The sequence below is a fragment of the Lathyrus oleraceus genome, chromosome 5, assembly GCF_024323335.1.
Source record: "Lathyrus oleraceus cultivar Zhongwan6 chromosome 5, CAAS_Psat_ZW6_1.0, whole genome shotgun sequence".
Lineage (NCBI taxonomy): Eukaryota > Viridiplantae > Streptophyta > Magnoliopsida > Fabales > Fabaceae > Lathyrus > Lathyrus oleraceus.
Window position 1 is genome coordinate 17,235,111 of NC_066583.1, and position 24,372 is coordinate 17,259,482.

Sequence of the window (24,372 nt, forward strand, 5' to 3'; positions counted from 1 at the left end):
TACCGAAGCTATCACGCGGATGCCCTCATATGCTAAATTCTTAAAAGAAATTCTTTCCAATAAGAGGAAACTTGAGGATAGCGAAACCATTACACTCCCTACCGAATGTAGCGCTATAATCCAAAACATGCCCCCTAAACTCAAGGATCCGGGTAGTTTCTCTATACCCTGTCACATAGGAAAATTTGTCATCGACAAAGCCTTATGCGATTTAGGAGCCGGAATTAGCGTTATGCCTTTATCCATATGTAAGAAACTGGAAATGGGAGAACTAAGACCGACCAAAATGTCTGTGCAATTAGCAGATCGTTCCATCAAATATCCTGTAGGAATCCTTGAAAACGTTCCCGTACGCATAGGTCAGTTTTACATTCCCACTGACTTCACAATTATGGACATTAGAGAAGATGATACGACACCTATTATACTAGGAAGACCATTCTTAGCAACTGCCGGTGCAATCATAGACGTAAAACGAGGACGACTCACCTTCGAAGTAGGTGAAGAGAAAATTGAATTCATTCTTTCCCAATTCTTGAAAGCACCTGCAATAGAAGATACATGTTACTTCATGGATATCATAGATGAATGCATAAAAGAAGCAGAGTCAGGAGAAGACAAATCATCAGACTATCTTTTAGAGGACAAATCTAAACAATGCCTAGCAATAACACCGGATCCTACGCAGTGTCTTAACAAACCAACCCCTGATTTGAAAACACTTCCCAAAAATCTGAGATATGAATTCCTAGACTTAGAACTTGAACGGCCTGTGATAGTTAATGCAGATCTAGGAAGACTCGAAACAGAAAAACTCCTACATATCTTAAGAAAATATCCAACCGCACTAGGATACCACATCACCGATCTCAAAGGAATAAGCCCTTCTATTTGTATGCACCGCATCATGTTAGAAGAAAACTGTAAAACCTCTAGGGAACACCAGAGAAGACTAAATCCGATCCTAAGTGAGGTAGTAAAGAAAGAAATAACCAAGTTATTAGAAGCAGGTATTATATATCCTATATCTGATAGCAAATGGGTTAGTCCTGTACACGTTGTACCAAAGAAAGGAGGCATAACCGTTATTGAAAACGAAAAAGGAGAAACTATAACTAAACGAATCGAATCGGGATGGAGAATGTGCATTGATTATAGGAAACTAAACAAAGCAACCCGAAAAGATCATTTCCCTTTACCATTCATTGACCAGATGTTAGAACGATTAGCTAAACATTCACATTTCTGTTATTTAGACGGTTATTCAGGCTTCTTTCAAATACCAATTCACCCTGATGACCAAGAAAAGACAACATTCACATGCCCTTTTGGTACCTTCGCTTATAGACGAATGCCGTTTGGTCTGTGTAATGCCCCTGCAACTTTTCAAAGATGCATGATGGCAATATTCGCCGACTTTCTCGAAAACATCATGGAAGTATTTATGGATGACTTTTCTGTATACGGACAAAGTTTCGAAGAATGCCTTGAAAACCTGGAAAGAGTTCTGGAACGATGTGTAAAAGTAAACTTAGTACTTAATTGGGAAAAGTGCCACTTTATGGTACAAGAAGGCATTGTTTTAGGACACATCATCTCGAACAGAGGAATTGAAGTAGACAAAGCCAAAATAGAGGTAATCGAAAATCTTCAACCCCCAAGAACTGTGAGAGAAGTACGAAGCTTTTTAGGACACGCCGGTTTTTACCGACGATTCATCAAAGACTTCTCTAAGATAACTAAACCCTTAACCGGACTGTTGATGAAAGATGCTGAATTCATATTCGACGATAACTGTTTAAAAGCATTTCAAACTCTTAAACAAGCATTGATCTCCGCACCCATTATGCAGACACCAGACTGGATTGAACCATTCGAAATAATGTGCGACGCCAGTGATTATGCTGTAGGTGCTGTTTTAGGACAAAGAAAGGATAAAAAGCTTCACGTTATATATTACGCTAGCAGAACCCTGGATGAAGCACAGATGAATTATGCCACAACCGAGAAAGAACTCCTAGCAGTGGTATTTGCGCTAGATAAATTTCGTTCTTACCTGGTAGGAGCCAAAATAATAGTTTACACTGATCACGCTGCTATCAGGTACCTTTTAACAAAAAAGGATGCTAAACCTAGACTCCTAAGATGGATCTTGTTACTGCAAGAATTCGACTTAGAAATCAAGGACAAGAAAGGAACTGAAAACGTAGTAGCAGACCATCTCTCTAGACTTGAGAACCTTGAACCAGAAAGAACATCCATTAATGATGATTTCTCGTATGATAAACTCATAGCTACTTTGGAAGAGAACAACTCCGACATGCAAGTAGAAACCACCTTAGCTATATCTGTCATACCATGGTACGCTGATCTAGTCAATTATTTAGCTGCCGGAATAGTTCCACCTACTTTATCTTACCAGCAGAAGAAACGATTCTTCCACGACATAAAACACTATTACTGGGATGATCCCTTACTTTTCAAAAGAGGCCCCGATGGTATTTTCCGTCGATGTATACCCGAAGAAGAGGTAGAAAATATAATCCAACACTGTCACTCTGCGCCTTATGGCGGACACACAAGTACATCCAAGACCTGCTCTAAAATCCTACAAGCTGGCTTTTATTGGCCAACTATATGGAAGGACGTACATGCGGCTATTAAGGAGTGTGACAGATGTCAACGCACGGGAAACATATCTAGACGTGACGAGATGCCACAAAAAGGTATTTTGGAAGTAGAGATTTTTGACGTGTGGGGGATAGACTTCATGGGACCCTTTCCATCCTCTTTCGGTAACAAATACATACTCGTGGCAGTTGACTACGTATCAAAATGGATCGAAGCTATAGCTTCTCCAACAAATGACACCCGAGTAGTAACTAGACTCTTTAAAAATATAATATTTCCGAGATTTGGCATCCCAAGAATAGTAGTCAGTGATGGTGGATCACACTTTATATCCAAGGTACTCGAAAAACTACTACTTAAATATGGAGTGAGACATAGGATAGCAACACCTTACCACCCTCAAACCAGTGGACAAGTGGAAGTATCTAACAGAGAAATCAAGCAAATACTAGAAAAAACGGTCGCCACTTCAAGGAAAGATTGGTCATTGAAATTACCAGAAGCTTTATGGGCATACCGAACTGCTTATAAAACTCCCATAGGGACGACCCCATTTAAGCTCATTTATGGAAAATCCTGTCACCTCCCGGTAGAATTAGAACATAAAGCCTATTGGGCTATTAGAAATTTAAATTTGAATTATAAAGCCGCCGGTGAAAAGAGAATCCTTGACATAAACGAATTAGAGGAACTCAGAAGAGACGCCTATGAAAATGCCAAAATCTATAAAGAAAGAACAAAACAATGGCATGACAAGCGTATATCAAGGAAAATCTTCAAGCAAGGCGACGCAGTACTTTTATTTAACTCTAGACTAAAGTTATTCCCGGGAAAACTACGATCCAGATGGTCAGGACCTTTTCATATCACTAAAATCTTTCCCAGTGGAGCGGTAGAAATAAAAGGACAATCTACAGAACCGTTCACCGTAAACGGGCAACGTCTGAAACATTATCACTATGCGGAAACCAACGAGGATTCGCAGATTCTACACTTAGACGAAACGCCCCCAGGACTCATAGACTATATTTAACAGTTTTTTTTGTCGAGCTTGCGACATTTAAACAAAGCGCTTAGTGGGAGACAACCCACAAATTAATTTGTTATTTTATTATTCTATTATTATTATCATTCCCTATTTTTCTCTTAATTATTTCTTTTAATTTCTATTTAGTATTCATTATTGATTTATTCAAAAAAAATAAAAATATATATATAATAATAATAATTCTTTTCTTCTTTCGGCATTTGGCCAAATCCTGACTTAAACTCATGTTTCTTTTCTCTAGCTAACACTAACCAGATGGGACATTCTGATCGTATGGGTATCAAGTTCAGAGGAATGGCTCAGAAACGAAAGTTTGAAGAACTAGCCGCTAGAGAGATGCTACCTAGTTTATATGCTGATGATTGGGCTATGACTGCCGTTGGACTGAGACAGAGTGTCCTGTTTTTGCTGAATCAGATAGGATGGGAGACCTCCCCTATCCTGAGACATTTCACCACCTACCGGAGACTCACACTAGAATTCCTTAGTTCATTAATCTATCTACCTAGCCATGGAAAAGGAATTAGCAGAGGTTTTATCCAGTTCAGAATGTTCAATATGGAGTACCAATTTAATATTAGAGACTTCACCAACCTTTTGGGTTTTCCTACCTCCTTTGATACATTCACTGTAAGCCAGGAAGAACTTTTTGAATATAGAGAGCTTGAGCACTTTTGGGGTAAGCTGACTGGAAATGATGAGCCCGAGGAACATGAGTTTCTCTCTGGAAACATACATAACCCGGCTTTTCGCTATTTCCATAAGATCCTGACCCACACTTTATTTGGGAAGAAGCCAAATAGTACTTCAGTTTCACGTGATGAACTCTTCATCATATTTTGTGCTTCCCAGAACCGTCCAGTAAACGGTGCTACTTTTATGTTAGCTAATTTGGACCACCTTATCCAGGATGAGCGAGCACCCATTAGAATAGGCGGTTTGATCACTATGATAGGTAATGCTATCGGATTACGTCAGCCTATGCTTGACCTTAGCCCTTTTTGTGGCATTACTACTATGAGTATACCTTTCCTCTTCAACACTATGTTTATAGCAAACATAGGGTCTGATGAGTTCGAGCTTATTATTGATAACCAGGTTCTCTGCCTATTCACCATGCCCGATCCTAGAACTAGTGTTCACAATCAAAGGAACTGGCTCTATAACCTGAATGAAACCCCAACTCCTGCTGGATCCACTGAATCCATCCAGGATTATGAGATTTGTGATGACTATGAGCACTATGTTGACCATACCTCTCTTGCTGAATCTGACCCTCAGACACCTTCCGGCTACTATGATATTGATCTTCCCCCTCAGCCTGCCCTGACCGAAGAATCAGCCATGCCTGATCTCCGACATCATATGCCAGGAACAGATATTAAAACCGTCATTGAAGCCTTGATGTCAGAACAAGACGCCCTCAGGGAAGATTTCCACAGCTTGAGACTTGAAATCCTAGAATACATGAGCAGCACGGCAAGTCAGTTACGTATGTTACGGCATCATGTTAACTCTTTTGCTCCTCCGGCCAGAGATCCGAAGATAGATGGAATTTAGTTATTTTTCTTTCTAAGTTATTTAGTTTTAGGCTAGATTTTTCATTAATGTTATTTGAATTCATGTTTATTTCTATTTCATTTCATTATTTTCCTTCCCTGTAATACATTATGATCATTTTTATTGAAGCTGTTTAGTTAATTTTATTATGCAATGGCTATTATGCTCTACTGTTGTTACCTATTATTATTATACAAAGCAAGTAAGCGTGCACAATACATTAAAACTGCAGACTAAAAATGATCATAAGCAAAATGAAACATTAAAATACGCTACCAAAGTAATTCTGTGAAGCGCTACTGAAGCCTTGCCAAAAAGGACTGTGTGACGAGCGTCACACACTCCATGACGAACGGCACGCAAAACGCCTGTTACGAACGTCACAGCCTTGTGACGAGCGTAACGCCCCTCAGACATGTGAACGTTAGGGAGCCGTTGGAGACGAACGTTACACTTTAATTTTTACCTTCCCCATTCATTTTTTCGTTTACCACACTTAATTACTCTTCAACCACTTTTTCTTTCTACCTTCCAATCCTTCTCCTATAAATACCTACCAAAACTTCCTTCATTCACCACAAACAATTCTCTCATATCAAATACATTTATTTTTCTTTCCAAATCATCCCTTCAAAAATTCATCACAATGGCGGGAAATCAAAATTTCGGAAATATCATCTTCCGATCCGGAGATGACAACTATCAGCAAGAGCAATTCGAGCGCTTCCAGCAGCGAGGCGTCGCTTCCACCAGGTACCCCGATTTAACTTGTTTACAACAATTAGGCTTACTCCAAGGTATCGAGTGGATGCTCCGTAAAGCCGATTTAACCTTCCTTTGCACTCATAACCAACCCACCTACCCTTCCCTAACCTTAGAATTCCTAAGTTCTTACGACTACACCACTCCCGCCAGTGAGGGTGAATTTCTGACCGGTACCGCAACCTTCCGCATGTTTAACACCGAGTACTCTCTAACCCAAAACCAATTGAGTACCATGCTACAATTTACCACAGAAGGCCAAGTCTACCCCAGAATCCCTCCCGACCTAAACTGGAACACAGTTGGCGTTTTTGACCTTTTTAAGAAAATTTCCGGTATAGAGACCTACAACTGGGAAGAACTCCTTCTCTCCCACATCCATAACCCCACCATCCGTTATTTTCTCCGTATCTTGCAAAACACAGTTTTTGGTAGACCAAACAACAGTAAGGTCAACTCAAAGGAGTTATTTTTCCTCCAGTGCGTCTTCGAACCGCAAGCCCAGGTAAACGCCGCCTCCTTTCTCTTTCATCATATCCGCACCTTATGTGCTAGAGGCCGGCAACCCTTTATAATTGGTGGATTAATAACCTCCATAGCACTTGGCCTGAACCTAGGGGATAGACTCCAAACTTTAGAATCCCTACCTCCCCTGTCTATGGATATCAGCTATTGCCGTTCTAGCCGCCTGATTAAAAACAGAGTAGGCGGAAGCTATTATCTTATGGTGAACAACCAAGCAGTCCCGAGTGTTGTGCTACCCAATACCACCCTAACTGATGTCACAAACCCCGACCGCCACCTCTACGATCTTAGCGCTCCTGAAACCACCGAGCCTTCACAAACAAACCAGCAAACTGATGAGTTTGAAGAAATGGAACAAGGTGACCATCCGCCAACACAACAATCAGTCCCGCTCAACCCTTCCCGTAATGCAGCAGGCCCATCCTCCCAACGTCGTCGACGAAGAAGGCCTGCGACCAACGACGACATTATGGATGCTATCGATGGTATGCAGACACAGAATGCAGAGATGATGCAGATGATGCGTCAAATGCAACAGCAACAGGATGCTCGGAATGCCATAACCGACCAGCGGTTTACTGAATTGTTCAGCAAGTTCGACAACTTAGACATACGTCAAAGATCACCCGGTCCAAGAACCAGAGGCGGTAGGCAGCCTTAGTTATATTTCCTTTTTCTTTTCATTTCCATTTTGTATTTCTTTCCCTTAAAACATTGAGGACAATGTTTAGTTTAAGTATGGGGGGGGGGGGGAAACAATATTCTTCCTATTACCTTTTTTCAAGTATGTTATTTTCCCTTTTCATTGTTATTTCCCTTTCTTATTATGAAAAAAAAAAAATTATTATAATATATATTTATTTTAAGTCAAGTCCGAATGTGAAAAATTCTTATTATCTATTCCCCTCAATTTTCTTGAGCCATAACAAAAAAATTTTTTAACACACCCAATAAGTATAAAGGTTGCTTACTTTATAAAACTTGAGTGAAATCAAAACAAAATCATTACCATAACAACGCTCTGAGAACCTCAATATGTTAGATCAGGATAAGTACCTATTATACCGATTCCTTGAACTTTTAGTTCTATGGCAACCCCAAGTAGTTTATACAGAAGTCAGCACCATCTTAATAGCAAACTACGTGGAGAGCCGATGAATATAAGTGAATGATCCCCAAAGTAACCTAAGATATATAAATATATCAAGAAATGCACTAATTAAATTAGGTGATCCTTACCAGATCATTTAATCTAAAGGTTGCAGATCATGCAAAAGCACAATACGAAAGACCCATTATGAGTTGGTTCAGTAGGAATCTGGTACTGAACTCGGTAGGGCGGACTACGGTTCGATCCCCCGCAATTTGCAATGGACTGAATAATGAAGTTATCCGACTTATGTACCAGAACTTCTAGCTAAAAGCGGATCATAATCACTAATCGGTTACTCCACTATGTGCGCGAAAGGATAAAGGGCTTAATGTGATTTCGCTAGAATGAAAACGGGTAAAATAAGACTAAAGGAACCAGGATAGCTATCATAAGGTACTTGAACTGATTGGCATAAAGTAGGGTTATCTAAGTTGTAACGGTAGTTGTTGATGTCAAGATTAAACTCGAGTCCTCCTAAACAAAAATCCATTTGCAACCTAGTACGAATTGATGTGTGCTTTGAAATTTCATCTGGCTAAAACTTTTAACAAGTTCTATACTGAATTTTGCTTGAGGACAAGCAAAGATTTAAGTATGGGGGAGTTTGATAACATGAAATTATATCACATTTGAAGACTTAATTCAATTAGATTATATTATAATTTACTTTAATTTATCCCATTTTATCAGATATTATGCAGTATTTCTTTTCTATTTACATCAGGTACCCATTTTGAAGCAAAAGTGAAAAAGGGAAGAAAAGGAGGTGTAGAAAGGAGTAAAAAGGAAACAAATATCAAAGACCAAGCCCAGCCCAAAAGAAAGCGCACGTTGTGCCTGTGACGGGCGTCACAAGGGTTGTGACGAGCGTCACACTAGAAGCATCCCTGTGACGAGCGTCACACATGGTGTGACGAGCGTCACACCATTCCACTAGCTTTTTGGCGCAAGTCACGCTCTCAGAAGAATTGAAGAAGAACGTTGAGAGAGTTCGTGTCCTATGCCCACGCCGTGTATTTAGCCATGCTGAAGACTCGTGGGAAACGGAAGGCAGTTACCAAGGCTATTATAAATAGCCATCTCACAAACCTAAAAAAGTCTCAGTTTTTGCACGCTCAGTTTGCCGAAGCTCTGCCAAATTTTCTTTTCACGCCTTTGCTTATTTTTCTTCCTTTCCAGCAACTTAGCATTGTTTATTTTATTTATTTCTTTTGCAAGATTTACATTCTTTTTCCCTTGCAAATTTACCTTTCCAGTTTTAGCTTTTAGATATTTTTCGCATAATAGTTTCTACACCGGAAACTATTGTGCAACTTTATACCGGATTTAACCTTACGTTATATTCCAGTTTTATTTCCTTGATTTAATTTACTGTCTAATTGAAGAATCCAAGAACAAATCCTACCGGCTTGTGGTGGAGTGTTCAAGACCATTGTATTACGCATTCAGGTTCTTTAATTGTTATTTAATTTTTAATGTTTTATTCTATTGTTTATTCATATTGCTTGCCTGGAATGAGTCTGTTTATGCATGATATAAATTCTTATTTATTTAGCATGTCTGGCTAATTTGCCTAGGTATCGGTATGTAAAGTAAGCAGAATAAGGGATCAAGACTGAGTCGGTCTATTTAAACTTAAAATCAAAATCAATCTTTTTACGGTTTCAACTTACAGGTTTAATAACAAGATTTTTTACAAAAGTAAAAGACATAAAGAAGTTAAAATCAATAGAGCGAGAGTTTGAGATTTTAACTGGACAGTGTAAGTTAGGCATTAATTCTAGATCAGGGCGAGAGCAAATTTTAGAGTTAATTAAATTCTGACCTTTTCCAAAAAGTATTTTTAAAGATTGAATGTGAGGACGAGAGTTAAGCATTTGGATTTAATTATATAACCTAAGTCAACAGAGCGAGAGTTTGAGATAAGGGTGTTTAAAACGGTCAGTATTTTCTTAAAAAGAGTTTCTGCAACTTTATTGTTTTCAAAATATGGTTTTTGACTTAATTATAAGTGACAGCAACATTAATATAAAATCATGGTTTATTCAACAGAGCGAGAGTTTGAGATAGAACCTTTAACCAATAAAGTTAACCGAAACGATTCATTTTAAAACCAAGAAACCGACAAAGACTTGATTCCCTAGTTTTGACGAACTACATACCGATATCCGTTTTATTGATATTTAATCTAGATATTAGTTTAGATCTTAGCTTTTCCCCAAACAATCAAACATTTTCACCTTAGATTTACGTAGTAACCTTAGATAACGGTATATCGATTCATAAGTCCCTGTGGGATCGATATCTTTTAAAACTACGCGATAGAACTGTGCACTTGCAGTTTGTATCCCATTCTCGACTCACCCAGTCGAGCGATCAACCATCAAGGTAAGCTTGCTTGGAATTTAGGATGGATTTTGCATTCTCAACATGGTTATCTTTCAACCATCCATCAAGGTAAAGTTGGTTAGAGTTAGGGGAGGAACTATCTTTCTCTGCTCATTCATCTTTCAACCATCCATCAAGGTAAACTTGGTTGGAGTCAAGGGTCAATTTTGCGTTAAAAGTATGAGTATCTTTCAACCATCATTCAAGGTAAAATTGGTTGGAGTTAGGGTTAGAATTTAATTTTTCGACTCGGGTATCTTTCAACCATCCATCAAGGTAAACTTGGTTGGAGTTAGTGTTCACTTGTGCTTTCTCATCTCGGGTATCTTTCAACCATCCATCAACGTAAACTTCTTAGGAGTCAGGGGTGGATTTTGCTTTCTCATCTCAAGTATCTTTCAACCATCCATCAAGGTAAGCTTGCTTAGAGTCAGGGGAAGATTTCTCCTTTTCAACTCGGATATCTTTCAGGCACCCATCAAGGTAAACTTTCTTAGAGTCTAGGGTAGATTTCTCCTTTTCAACTCGGGTATCTTTCAACCATCCATCAAGGTAAGCTTGGTTGGTGTCAGGATTAGATTTTGCTTTCTCAGCTCGGGTGTCTTTCAACCATCCATCAAGGTAAACTTGGTTTGAGTCAAGGTTGGAGTTTTCTTTCTCTGCTCGAGTATCTTTCAACCATCCATCAAGGTAAACTTGGTTTGAATCAGGGTTGGCTTTCACTTTCTCGCCTCTAGTATCTTTCAACCATCCATCAAGGTAAACTTGCTTAGAGTCAGGGGCAAATTTCTCTTTTTCAACTCAGGTATCTTTCAACCATCCATCATGGTAAACTTGGTTGGAGTCAGGATTGACTTTTTCTTTCTCTGCTCGAGTATCTTTTAGCCATCCATCAAGGTAAACTTGGTTTGAATCAGGGTTGGCTTTGGCTTTCTCTCCTCTAGTATCTTTCAACCATCCATCAAGGTAAACTTGCTTAGAGTCAGGGGCGGATTTCTCCTTTTCAACTCGGGTATCTTTCAACCATCCATCAACGTAAACTTGGTTGGAGTCAGGATTGACTTTTTCTTTCTCAGCTCGGGTATCTTTTAGCCATCCATCAAGGTAAACTTGGTTGGAGGCAGGGTTGACTTTTTCCTTCTCACCTCGGGTATCTTTCAATCATCCATCAAGGTAAACTTGGTCGGAGTTTGGGGAGGATTTTTGGTTCTTCAATGGAGTGTTTTTTAGCCACCCATCAAGATAAGGCTGATTACCTTGGTTCATATCTCTTGCAAAGCTTACATGGCCATTCTACAATACAATTCAATAAAGGGATATTAGTTAGTGACAAACTAATTATATGTTTTCGGATGATATATATGATTAAAAAAACACAAGTGTGTGATGAGACACATTATGATGTATAGGAAATAAATATTCATTATGTATATACAGGAGATAGATATATAATTTTAAAACATAAAAAATAGGAAGTAGAATATTTTTAATTTCATTACTGCAAAAAACATCATAATTTAGTTTAACTTATAGAAAAACTCGATTCTGAGTGTGTTGAATGCATGGAAAACAATAAGGAGAAGGATCTTAGAGGCATGCATAATTTAGTTAAATCATATAGAAAAACTTGATTCTTAGTGTGTTGAATGCATGAAAAATAACTAAAAGAAAAGGATCTTAGAAACTTGCATGTACAATTGCAAATAAAGATGAAAATGATAGATTATGAATATGTTAAATTTTATGAAATTTAACATGCATGCACAATTGCAAATAAAGATGAAAATGATAGATTATTATGATAAATAGATGATGAAAAATATAAGTGTTAAAGATAGAAGAATGCATGAGAAGCTAATAACTCACAATCAACAAGAGCATGAGTAAAGGAAGGAGAAACATAACAACTATGTGTGTCATTTCTTTCTATTATATTTTAGTGGGAAATGTTTTGTTGTGAAATATGTATTGGAGCAGAAGTGAATTGAGCTATTTATAGACAAATAAGAAGAGAAAGTACAAATAAACATTAATACTTTGTTTGGCAAAATTATTTTTTAAGTTTTTAATTCATTTCTTATATTTTGTCATGTGCTTATAGCTCATTGTTATGAATTTATAGCTTATTTTGATAAGTTTTTTCAAGTAGTTTATAATTTATCTTTTTTTTTCTTTCAATTTTATCATTGTAATCTTAATTGAAATATATAAAAAATACTCCTTCCGTTTCTTTATAAGTGTGATTTTCTTGTAAAAAAATTGTTTCTCTTTAATTGTCACTTGCAAAGTTCAATAATTATTAGAAAGAGAAAAAGTAGAGTGAATGTAATAAATAATTAAGGATATTATTATAGATAAAAGAATTATTATTTAAAAAATAACAATAATAATTAGTTTCCTTAATATGTATAAAAAAATAATAAAAAAATACTTAAAAAAAAAAGGAGAGAATAATAATTAAACATATTTTTTTATGACATTTCATATTTTCAAACTACATTAATTTTGTAAATTTAAGCGGCTACCTTATCAGTCATATGCAATAACAATACTTATTTTTTTTATATAAAAAAAGGCTAACCTTAGAAAAATGATGTTTGGACATAAACAGTACTATGAAGCACTTATACACATTCACATCTTCATCAATTGTTTATGTGATCTTTTGTGTATTTTTAAAAATTGGTTGTAAAAAGTAGAGGATATAAAGATAATCACATATTACTTTCTTGTTTTCTCCTCTATTATCTTAATTAAAAAATTACATTAATTAAACATATTATATTATGTAACGTTATTTTACAATTAACGGTAGTCCAACTTTAATTTTACTAAACATTATAGGTTGATTATAGAGGATTGTAATTTCTTATTCAATTCTTAGATAAGTATTTAACATTAAAATTGTTACAAAATTGCAATAATAGTCTAATTTTATTAAATTCACTTGTGCTATGTTGGTAGGTGCTTGGTAGTAGGGGGAAACCTTATCCAATGTTTCTGAATGTTGTGCATGAGACCAGGCTAATCTACATCATGAAGAAACAATGGAAATTCTTAACCTTATCTTATGTCATATACTAAATCTTATTCTACCATTAACAAGTCCTAGAAATTTACATTAATTAAGTTGACTTCAATTTAATCCAATAGAATATGATATAAACTTAGTTTTTCCATAATCTTTGTCTCTATAGAACCTATTATTTTCTTATCATTATCATGATTGAACAATGATTGATATTGGTTCTTTACATTATAGAATTGAGACGATGTCAGATATTCATTACTACAAACAGAATTACAATACAAAAGATAACCCATAAATCACACGTAATAACACTAAGATAATTGCTTTAAACTCCTTACTTAGAGGTCTAACAAACAACTATCTAAGTTTGAAAAACTAAAGAGACGCCAACACAATTATCTCGTTTCTAAAAACAAGACCTTATTTAGTGCACAACCAAGACCTTACAGGACACCAAAATTATAGAAATTAAAAGCATAGAAACAACATGAAAAGTTTTGGGACAGACATCGACTAACCTATATGAACTAGTTTCCTTTTATTCACTTAGTGGCATCTGATGGGGTTGGCACCCATAAGACATGCTTAACAGGGAAGAAATGACATAATGGACCTTCCCCAGGCTTCATTCCAAGTAGGTCAAATATAAAATGATTAGGATTCATGGCAGATGTGTCTAGGTGGCAAATTCCCAAAGCATTCATTATGTCTCCATATTCACCTTTTAGAAGAACTTTGAAGATCTTACTCCCTATGTCTAGGTAGTGGCAATAGTAAAGTGCATATGGGTAAGGCCTAGGGTGACATGCTACCCATTTAGGAGCATAAATATCCTTTGAGATATCCAAAACTGTGTAGTTCTGCAAAGGTGCACCTGATGTTGTGGGATAGCTAGTCGAGTGAATGTTATAATTAGTCTCAGCACCAATAATACCATGAACAAATTCAAGCATGGACTCTAAAGAAGTAGGACAAGCCTTGGTCTCCCCTTTATTGGGTTCAGACTCACATTGATTAATTACGTCTATCATGTCTTCACCTTGAGGAGAATCTTTTGTGAGTGAGAATAGTTGAAGAAGGCTTGGGCTTTGTGATTTGGAGACAGGAATGTCGTCGGCTACTTTTCTTGGCAAGAACGGAGCATATTCTCTGATAGGAAATTGCAAGGTCATTACATTTCCTACATAAAGATCATCTAGACTGAAAAAAGCTACCTTGAATGCTTCTGTATGGTCAACTTTTGAAGATAGTTTTCCATTCGATTCTTCCAAGTGTTGTCCATTTTTCATGTCGTTCTCTGCATGCGAGTCTTTTAACCAACCATCAAGGTAAGCTTGCTTGGAATTTGGGATGGATTTTGCATTCTCAACATGGTTATCTTTCAACCATCCATCAAGATAAATTAGGTTAGAGTTAGGGGAGGAATTTTCTTTCTCTGCTCGTGTATCTTTCAACCATCCATCAAGGTAAACTTGGTTGGAGTCAGAGTTAACTATTGCCTTCTCAGCTCGGGTATCTTTCAACCATCCATCAACGTAAACTTGGTTGGAGTCAGGGGTGGATTTTGCTTTCTCATCTCGGGTATCTTTCAACCATCCATCAAGGTAAACTTGGTTGGAGTCAGGGTTGACTTTGACTTTCTCCGCTCTAGTATCTTTCAACCATCCATCAAGATAAACTCGGTTGGAGTCAGAGTTGGATTTTGCTTTTTGGACTCGGATATCTTTCAACCATCCATCAAGGTAAATTTGGTTGGAGTCAGGGTTGACTTTTTCTTTCTCGGCTCTAGTATCTTTCAACCATCCATCCAGGTAAACTTGGTTGGAGTCAGGGTTGACTTTTTCTTTCTCGCCTCGGGTATCTTTCAACCATCCATCAAGGTAAACTTGGTTGGAGTCATGGTTGGATTTTTCTTTCTCACCTCGGGTATCTTTCAACCATCCATCAAGGTAAACTTGGTTGGAGTCAGGGTTGACTTTTTCTTTCTCGGCCCGGGTATCTTTCAACCACCCATCAAGGTAAACTTCGTTGGAGTCAGAGTTGACTTTTTCTTTTTGAACTCGAGTATCTTTCAACCATCTATCAAGGTAAACTTGGTTGGAGTCAGAGCTGGCTTTTTCTTTTTGGACTCGGGTATCTTTCAACCATCCATCAAGGTAAACTTGGTTGGAGTTAGGGTTGTGTTTTTCTTTCTCAGCTCGGCTATCTTTCAACCATCCATCAAGGTAAACTTGGTTGGAGTCAGGGTTGCTTTTTTCTTTCTCGGCTCGGGTATCTTTCAACCATCCATCAAGGTAAACTTGGTTGGATTTTTCTTTCTCATCTCGGGTATCTTTCAACCATCCATCAAGGTAAACTTGGTTGGAGTCAGGGTTGATTTTTTCTTTCTCGGCTCGTGTATCTTTCAACCATCCATCAAGGTAAACTTGGTTAGAATCAGGATTGACTTTTTCTTTCTCAGCCCGAGTATCTTTCAACCATCCATCAAGGTAAACTAGATTTGAGTCAGGGTTGACTTTTGCTTTCTCGGTTCGGGTATCTTTCAACCATCCATCAAGGTAAACTTGGTTGGAGTCAAGGTTGACTTTTGCTTTCTCACCTCGAGTATCTTTCAACCATCCATCAAGGTAAACTTGGTCGGAGTTAGGGGAGGGTTTTTGGTTCTTCAATGGAGTGTTTTTGAGCCACCCATCAAGATAAGGCTGATCAACTTGGTTCATATCTCTTGCAAGGCTTCCATGGTCATTCTACAATACAATTGAATAAAGAGATATTAACGAGTGACAAACTAATTACATGTTTTGGATGGTATATATGATTATAAAAATACAACTGTGTTATGAGACACATTTTGTTGTATAGGGAAGAAATCTTCATTATGTATATACAGGATATAGATACATAATTTGAAACCTAAAAAATAGGAAGTAGAGTATTTTTAATTGCATTACAGAAGAAAAAAAAACATCATAATATAGTTAAATCATATAGGAAAACTCGATTATGAGTGTGTTGAATGCATGGAAAACAACTAAGGAGAAGGATCTTAGAGGCATGCATAATTTAGTTAAATCATATTTAAAAACTTGATTCTGAGTATGTTTAATGCATGAAAAACAACTAAAGAGAAGGATCTTAGAAGCATGCATTAAATTCAACATGCATGTACAATTGCAAATAGAGATGAAAATGATAGATTATGAATATGTTGAATTTTATGAAATATAACATGCATGTACAATTGCAAATAAAGATGAAAATGATATACTATTATGATAAATAGATGATAAAAAATGTAAGTGTAAAAGATAAAAGATGAAAATGATAGATTATTATGATAAATAGATGATGAAAAATATAAGTCTAAAAGATAGAAAAATGCATGGAAAGTTAATAACTCACAATCAACCAGAGAAGAAGAAAAGGAATGAGAGACATAACAACTTTGTGTGTCATTTCTTTCTATTATATTTTAGTGAAAAAAACTCTTTTGTTGTGAAATATGCATTGGAGTGGAAGTGAACTGAACTATTTATAGATACAAATAACCAGGACAATAAGATTTTGTTTGGCAAAATCACTTTTTAAGTTTTTAGTTCATTTCTTATATTTTGTCATAAATAATTTTTTTTAAGTTTTTAGTTCATTTCTTATATTTCGTCATGTGCTTATAGCTCATTGTTATCAATTTATAGCTTATTTTGATCACTTATTTCAAATAGTTTATGATTTACCTTTTCTTTCTCTTTCAATTTTATCACTGTAATCTTAATTGAAATATAAAAAAAAAATTACATATTTTTTTATGACATTTCATATTCTTAAGCTACATTAATTTTATAAATTTAAGCTGCTACCTTATCAGTCATATGCAATAAATTACTCCATAGTGTATTAACCTTAGAGAAATGATGTTTAGCCAGTAGTATGAAGCACTTATACACGTCCACATCTTCATCAATTGTTTTTGTGATCTTGTGTGTATTTCTAAAATTGGTTGTAAAAAGTAGAGGACATAAAGATAATCACATATAATTTAATTTGTCTCTTAAATGTACCTCTATTATCTTAATTAAAAAATTACATTAATCAAACATAGATATATTTTCTATGTTAGTTTACAATTATAAGTTAGTCCAACTTTAATTTTACTAAAAGCGGTTAGCTGAAAGGTAGTTTATCAAATAAATCCATAGTGTGAATATTATGTTGATATAAAAATAGACTTGTTAAATTTGTGTACTAGTAAGCCTGAGTAAAAAATGGTCATTATTTTCAGTTTTTAATCTTTTTAGTCTATAAAAAAAGTAACAAGTATCACATGAAACTCTTACACAAAACTATGAAATCACAATAATAGTTTAATGTTGTTAAATTCACCTATGCTGTGTTAGTAGGTGCTAGGTAGCAGGGAGGAAACCTTATCCTATGTTTGTGGTTTTTGTGCATGAGAGCAGATTAGTATACATCATGAATATGACTCATTTTTGGTTATTGTAATGAGTTGCATGATCTTCTGCCACCAAATCCTAGGAACTTACAACATAGGAAACAATGAATCCAGGCTTTAAGACAAAATAGTGTCTAAAACAGTGTGTAGAGTTTGCATGCTTAAGAAGTTAATGTGACAAGTTAAGCTGACACAATCACATGCAGGACTTGCATGTTCTTAACTAAGCTCACATAATAAGTTAAATAATCTAAAAAGAAAAAGTTCTTACTACTTCATTGATTCAAAACAAAACTGCAGCATAGGTTTAATGTTTACTGGTCAAAGGAAAAAGTTGCAGCATATCCAATAAATTTTTTATCAAATGTTTGTAGTAATGGTAAAAGGACAGGTAGATGAAACATATGAAAAACAAACTCTTTAATCATAGTACTTAGATTAAGGGAGGCTCCAAATAAAATAAACAAATGCAGTTTTTAAGAAATTAATTATATTATGCCTCTAACAACAAAACCTTTCTCGTTTTCATTTATTTTAAACATATTTTTCTGAAAATGTGTGGTTAAGATAGATGTTAAAGAGTATATTTTATACATGGAAAAATTATTTTTCACTAATGTAATTAATTAATTTATTTATTTTTTCTATTTCTTAAATAAAAATAATTATAGTTATAATATTATAAAAAATTTATACAAGATACATATTTGTGGTTAAAGAATAAAATTAATGTCTTTATTTCATATTGTCAACATAAAAATAAAATAAAAACTTATAATCTACCGACTACTATTTTTTCACACTTTAAATTTTTAAAGCTATTTTATTTGAAAATGAGTTATTAAAAAAATCGTGTAAGCGTAAAACTCATAGAATGAAAAAAAAGGTAGGGATTGTGATGCATTGTTTGAAATCATAGAAAGAGATTGCAATTCTATAATAGTATCGGGAAAATATGTTTTACATTACTGGTATCTACTATTTCGTCAGCATTGTGAATTAATGTGATTTATATGCTTTTGTTATCTGGAATATATGTTTTTATTACCAGTATCCACTATTAATTATAATTATTTATATGCTTAATTAATATAATTATAATTTTATTATTAAAACAAATATTTAATTTACAAAAACATTATTATAAGAAAACTATAATTTATATTATTTAAATAAAAAAATTATTGTAAAATTATTTATTAATAATACTAAAAATGTATTTAAATTTAAAAAAATTGTTTCTTCATTAGCTCGGTCAATCATTGGCCGAGTCCATCCTACAAAAAACTTTCTTTCAGCAACTCGTCCATCCATTGGACGAGTGGATACTAAAAAAATGGATATTTTGAGAATTTAATTTCAGAATAGGGTATATAAGGAATAAAAAATAAAAAAAAAGATAAGAAAGAAAAAAAATCTTTAAATCAACCATTCAAATTGAATTTGAACTCTATAATCCAAAAAAAATACACTACTCAGTATTGATTTTATTATAAAGACTAAAATTTAATCATTAATTAAAGAAAATATAGTGAACGGTTCACTTCGATTAATTTTTAATATCTATAATAATTATTGAAACATCTTAATATTATGAATTTAAAAAAGTTTTTTAAGTTCTATATTATTAAAAAAAAGTGTGTTTATGTATTAGTGAAGTGACATGTTTTATTTTAAAACACACAAAAAATTTTATTAAGTTTTTACTTCCTCGATCTCACAATTCTGCGTCTTTCGAATTGTGGAACGGTTAAATTTTCCCCCTTTCTTGTTACTTGTTGATTTTTTCAATTATTTTCTTGAATTCTCTTTAGAGAATTATTTTAATTTCTCCTCGTTTGAGTTGAGAAATTATAAGTTTTAATTTTTGGATTCTCTTTGGAGAATCATTTGAATTTCTCTTGTTTGAGAAATAATTTTGAGTGGTCAAATAACTATTATTGAATTCTCTTTGAATAATTATTTGAATTTCTCCTCGGATGAGAAATTATTATATATGACTGATCTTTATACCACACACACTACGAGTGGTACTTATATACCGTATTTGAATGGTCTTTGTACCATCAGATGGTGTATTTCTAGATCGATTATCCAACGTGCAAGTAGTAATCCAATATTTTTTGGATGTGTGCAACAAGATTTGTTGCTATCTTTTAGCAATGAGTTAATTAGATTTGTTTGGCAGATTGAATCAAATCAAACCTAATTAATTTGAGATTTAAAATTTAAATTCAAATAATATCTTTTTGGTGGAAGTTTTTGAAAAACAAATCTTAACCGAATCCTCTACAAATCTGGAAGTAATCTCAAATCAATTGCCCATTAGAGAAAAGCCCAGAAGTTGCTTTGTTATTTAAGGAGACTTAACCCTAACGTTTGAAGTAAGCACATATATCGAAGATCTAGTGCAGTAAGGTTTGGTTCTTTGAGTCTTTGTAATTTGTTGTTTTTGTACACCTCTATAAACCCACATTGAATATTCAAGGCATATAGGTTAATTATTAGTTAAGTTGCAATTCACAATCCTTAAATTATTTATTGTGTTGATCAATAGGATAGTGGTTGAGAGCAACTGAGACGTGTTCTCATTTTTATGGGGAGTCCTAAATAGAAACACACAAGTAGTATTAAGAAGAGGGGCATTGAATAAATGTTGTTCATCTAAGATACTTTGTATTAATACTACTGAGAGTTGATTTTCTCTCTTGGGTTGAAAGTCCCCTAGATGTAGGTGTTGTTGCACTGAATTGTGTTAACAATTCTCTTATGTTCTTTATTTTCTTTATGATATATCACTTTATCTATAAATTCTGGTATAGGATGTTGAACACATTAACTTAAGCAGCTGGTCCAATATTTGTCCTCCTGATAATAGAATTTTAATTGGCATCAGAACATGCATCCTGTTCTGATTGGGTGAGCTCTAGGGAAGATATTTTTTGTTCATATGGACAACACTAGGGATGGAGGATCTACCATTAGACCATTTGTCTTGGATTACACTAATTATAATTATTGGAAAGCCAAGATGGTTGCTTTTTACAAATCCATGGACAACAAAACATGGAAGGTTGTTATAAAAGGTTGGAAACACCATGTGATTAGCTCTCAAGATGGAACATCAACCTTAATGCCTGAAGCTTATTGGACAAATGTCGAAGATGATTAAGCTCTTGGAAACTCCAAAGTCTAAAATTATATTTTCAATGGTGTGGACAAGAATATGTTTAGATTGATCAATACGTGTACTGAAGCCAAAAAAGTTTGAGAGATTCTCAAATCTACACATGAAGGAACATCCAAAGTAAGTATGTCAAGGTTGTAGCTCTTCACAATAAAGTTTGAGAATCTGACAATGAATGAAGATGAATCCTCTCTGACTTCAAGATCAGACTGCGTGACATTTCTAACACTTCTTTTGCATTAGGAGAGAATATGTCTGAAGAAACGTTGTCTAGAAAAATCCTCAGATCTCTATCTAAGAAGCTTGATATGAAGGTCAAAACTATTGAAGAATCCCATTACTTAAGCAACATCAAAGTGGATGAACTTATTGGATTTTTGCAAACCTTTGAAATGGAAACAAATGATAGAGTTGAAAAGAAAAATAAGAGTATTGCCTTTGTATCTAACATTGAAGAAGATGAAGATTAATGTGAAAGCTTATCATATGCTATAGCTCTTGTTGGTAGGAAGTTTAACAAAGACTTGAAAAGACTGGATATAAAATGGAGGACAAATGTCCAAGACAAAGTGTCAGACATATATCCCCAGAGCAAGAACAAATATGAAGACAACCCTAACAAAGGCAGAGGAGTATAATGTTTTGAATGTAAAGGTTTTTGTTACATTATAAATGAATGTCCTACTCTTATGAAGAAGAAGAAGAAGAAAAAGGGAATGCCAATCACTTTGTCTGAGTCTGATGATGAGAATGAAGAAGAAACAACTAACAAAGTGATGGCTTTTACTAGAAAATATGATTCAGGTAGTGATTCTAATGATAAAGATATCTCAAAAGAAGAACTATCTGAAATATATATACTTTCACTCACTCAATGGAAAAAATCGGCTCAACCATTGCAGGTTTGGAAGAGGAAGTCACATTATTAAAATCCAAACTTGATAATATGTCAAAATCTGTTCGTATGTTAAACAATGGTTATGATATGTTATATGAGATCTTGGAAGTTGGGGAGAAGTCTTGAAATATGAAGGCTATAAGGTTTGACTACAATTCCATGAACAAAAAGATCAAAATTCTCACTAAGAAGTTTGTTTCCCCTGAGAAGAAGATTGAGCTTCAAATGTTGGACCACATGTCTCAGCATCCTGCTCAACATGTGTATCCTCATAACAGAGGAAACAAGAACTCATCTTGGAGGTGTCAGCATTGTGAAAGATACTGTCATATAAGACCCTTTTGCTTTAGACTGTATGGATATCCTCATCCCTATATTCATCCAAGGCTCAACATAAATAAAGGGAAGAAAACTCAAGCTAAGAATATGTGGAAACATAGGGAAATTGTCGCATGTCTCATAGCTCATACATCTCTTATAGTTTCCTAAAGAGAAGGTTGATATTTTAATAGTGGATGTTCAAGGCACATGAGTGGAGAAAATAACTGTCTTGAAGAGTTAAAGCTCTACTCTAATAGTTATGTTAAAGTTGGCGATGAAGCTAGAAGAAGAATCAAGGACATATGCAAACTGGTTATTCCATGTTTCCCTTGTCTTGATGATGTGCTGCTGGTAGAAGGACTGAATGCAAACTTGATCAGTATAAGTCAACTATGTGATCAAGGTTTAAATGTGGGCTTCAACAAATCTGAATGTATTGTTTCCAGCAAACATCGAGAAGTGTTAATGAAAGTATCAATATCCAATGACAAATGTTACTTGTAGGTATCTCAAAACAAAGTTTAGCATTCAACATGCTTGATATCCAAGGTTGATGAGACTAACCTATGACTCAAGAAACTTTGTCATGTAAACCTCAAGAGTATAAGGAAGATCATATCTGAAGAGGCAATCACGAGATTGTCAAAACTCAAGATTGAAGAAGGGAAAATTTGTGGAGAATGCCAAATTGGCAAGCAGAAGAAGATGTCCCAGAAGAAGCTCTAGCATCTTGGCACCACAAAAGTTTTAGAATTACTTCATATGGACCTAATGGGGACTATTCAAGTTAAAAGTTTGGGTGGGAAAAGATATGTCTTTGTGTGTGTGAATGATTTCTCAAGGTATACTTCAATCAAATTTATTAAAGAAAAATCTGACACTTTTGATGTCTTCAAAGAGCCACGTTAACATCTCCAAAGAGAAAAAAAGGAGTGGGATAGTAAGGATAAGTAGTGGACATGACAAAGATTTTGAAAACTTTAAATTCTCTAAGTTTTGTTCATCTGAAGGGACTTGTCATGAATCCTCAACACCTATAACACCTCAACATAGTGGATTGGTTGAGAGGGAAAATAGGACCTTGCAAGAGTCTGCTAGAGTTATGTTGGATGCCAAAGAATTACCTTATTATTTCATGGCTGAAGTAATGAACATAACTTGTCACATTCACAATCGTGTGACAATAAGATCTAGAACTAAATCTACTCAATATGAACTGTGAAAAGGGAGAAAACCAATTGTCAAATACTTTCATGTTTTTAGTACTAAGTTATACATCTTGAGAGATCGTGAGTAAATAAGGAAGATGGATCCCAATAGTGATGAGTGATTTTTTCTAGGATATTCCATCAATAGTAGAGCTTTCAGGGTATATAACAAATGTATCAAGATAATGATGGAGTTAATAAATGTTATCATTAATGATACTCCTAAAGATAAGCAAAAAGACGAAGAAGGAGATTATGTGTCTCCTAAATAGACTGATATCCCAGTAGATGTCCCAGACAAGGAGTCTGATATTAAGTCTGAAAGCACAAACTCTGGAGATCCTCAAATCAACAAGGGATCATCGAGTAGAATTCAAAAGGATTATCCCATTGAAAATTTCATAGGAAATCTAAATGAAGGAGTTATCACCAGATCCAGAGAGATGATTGCCAACACATGCTTCATTTCCAATATGAAGCCCAACAATATCAAGGAAAAAATAACTGATGAATTCTTGATAAAAATGTCATGCAAGAGGAAATGTGTCAACTCAAAAGAAATAATGTATGGAAGTTAGTTCCAAGACCTAAAGATTTGAATGTCATTGGTACTAAATGAATCTACAAGAATAAATTTGATGAAAGTGGTAATGTAACAATGAACGAGGCAAGGTTGGTTGCTCAAGGATACACTCAATTAGAAGGAGTAGATTTTGATGAGACATTTTCTCCAGTTGCTAGACTTGAGTCCATTAGATTATTACTTGAAATTTCTTGCATGTTTAAATTCAAATTATTTCAAATGGATGTTAAAAGTGTCTCCTTGAATGTGTATCTTAATGAGAAAGTTTATGTTGAGCAACCAAAGGGATTTATTGGTCCTAGTTTTCTAGATCATCTGTACAAGTTAAAGAAAGCCCTTTGTTGTTTAAAGCAATCCCCAAGAGCTTGGTATGAAATATTAATTGAGTTCCTTGTCAATAATTGATACAAAAAAGATGGAATAGATAAAACTCTATTTGTGAAGAATGGTGGTGGAAAGCTCATGATAGCCCAGATTTATGTTGATGACATATTCTTTGGTGGGATGTCATACCAGATGGTGGATCATTTTGTGCAACAAATGAAGTCTTAATTTGAGATGAGTATGATAGGAGAATTCACTTACTTTTTTTGTCTTCAAGTAAAGCTAATGGAAGACAACATTTTT

At 34.8% G+C, this 24,372-nt stretch overlaps 2 protein-coding genes across 4 annotated transcripts; both read right to left on the minus strand.

Annotated features, from left to right (window-relative positions):
- Positions 1-10,454: 10,454 nt before the first annotated feature.
- Positions 10,455-11,333, minus strand: LOC127078482 (uncharacterized). Its single transcript, XM_051018938.1, has 3 exons — positions 11,324-11,333; positions 10,902-11,221; positions 10,455-10,835 (listed from the first exon to the last, which is right to left on the minus strand). The coding sequence occupies exons 1-3, from the start codon at positions 11,331-11,333 to the stop codon at positions 10,455-10,457; spliced, it is 711 nt and encodes a 236-aa protein (XP_050874895.1).
- A 1,990-nt stretch (positions 11,334-13,323) lies between these two features.
- On the minus strand, positions 13,324-16,669 carry LOC127088328 (uncharacterized). 3 transcript variants are annotated; one of them, XM_051029263.1, is made up of 3 exons: positions 16,501-16,669; positions 15,450-15,845; positions 13,324-15,047 (listed from the first exon to the last, which is right to left on the minus strand). In XM_051029263.1, exons 1-3 carry the CDS (start codon positions 16,552-16,554, stop codon positions 13,641-13,643), a joined length of 1,857 nt encoding a protein of 618 aa, XP_050885220.1. In that variant the 5' UTR covers positions 16,555-16,669; the 3' UTR covers positions 13,324-13,640. The 3 variants fall into 3 exon arrangements, with proteins under 3 accessions (XP_050885220.1, XP_050885219.1, XP_050885218.1); XM_051029262.1 differs by having other exon boundaries at positions 15,186-15,845; XM_051029261.1 differs by having other exon boundaries at positions 13,324-15,845.
- Between the last annotated feature and the right edge of the window lie 7,703 nt (positions 16,670-24,372).

Bases quoted from the DNA above. Each gene is read 5' to 3' on its own strand.
- LOC127088328 (XM_051029261.1), bottom strand. From the start codon at position 16,554: ATGACACACAAAGTTGTTATGTCTCTCATTCCTTTTCTTCTTCTCTGG. The intron at 15,846-16,500 runs GTGAGTTATTAA...ATTGTATTGTAG, and splicing joins TTCTTCTTCTCTGGTTGATT to AATGACCATGGAAGCCTTGC.
- LOC127078482 (XM_051018938.1), bottom strand. The intron at 10,836-10,901 runs GTTTACCATGAT...CCTGACTCTAAG, and splicing joins TCAATCCTGACTCCAACCAA to CAAGTTTACCTTGATGGATG.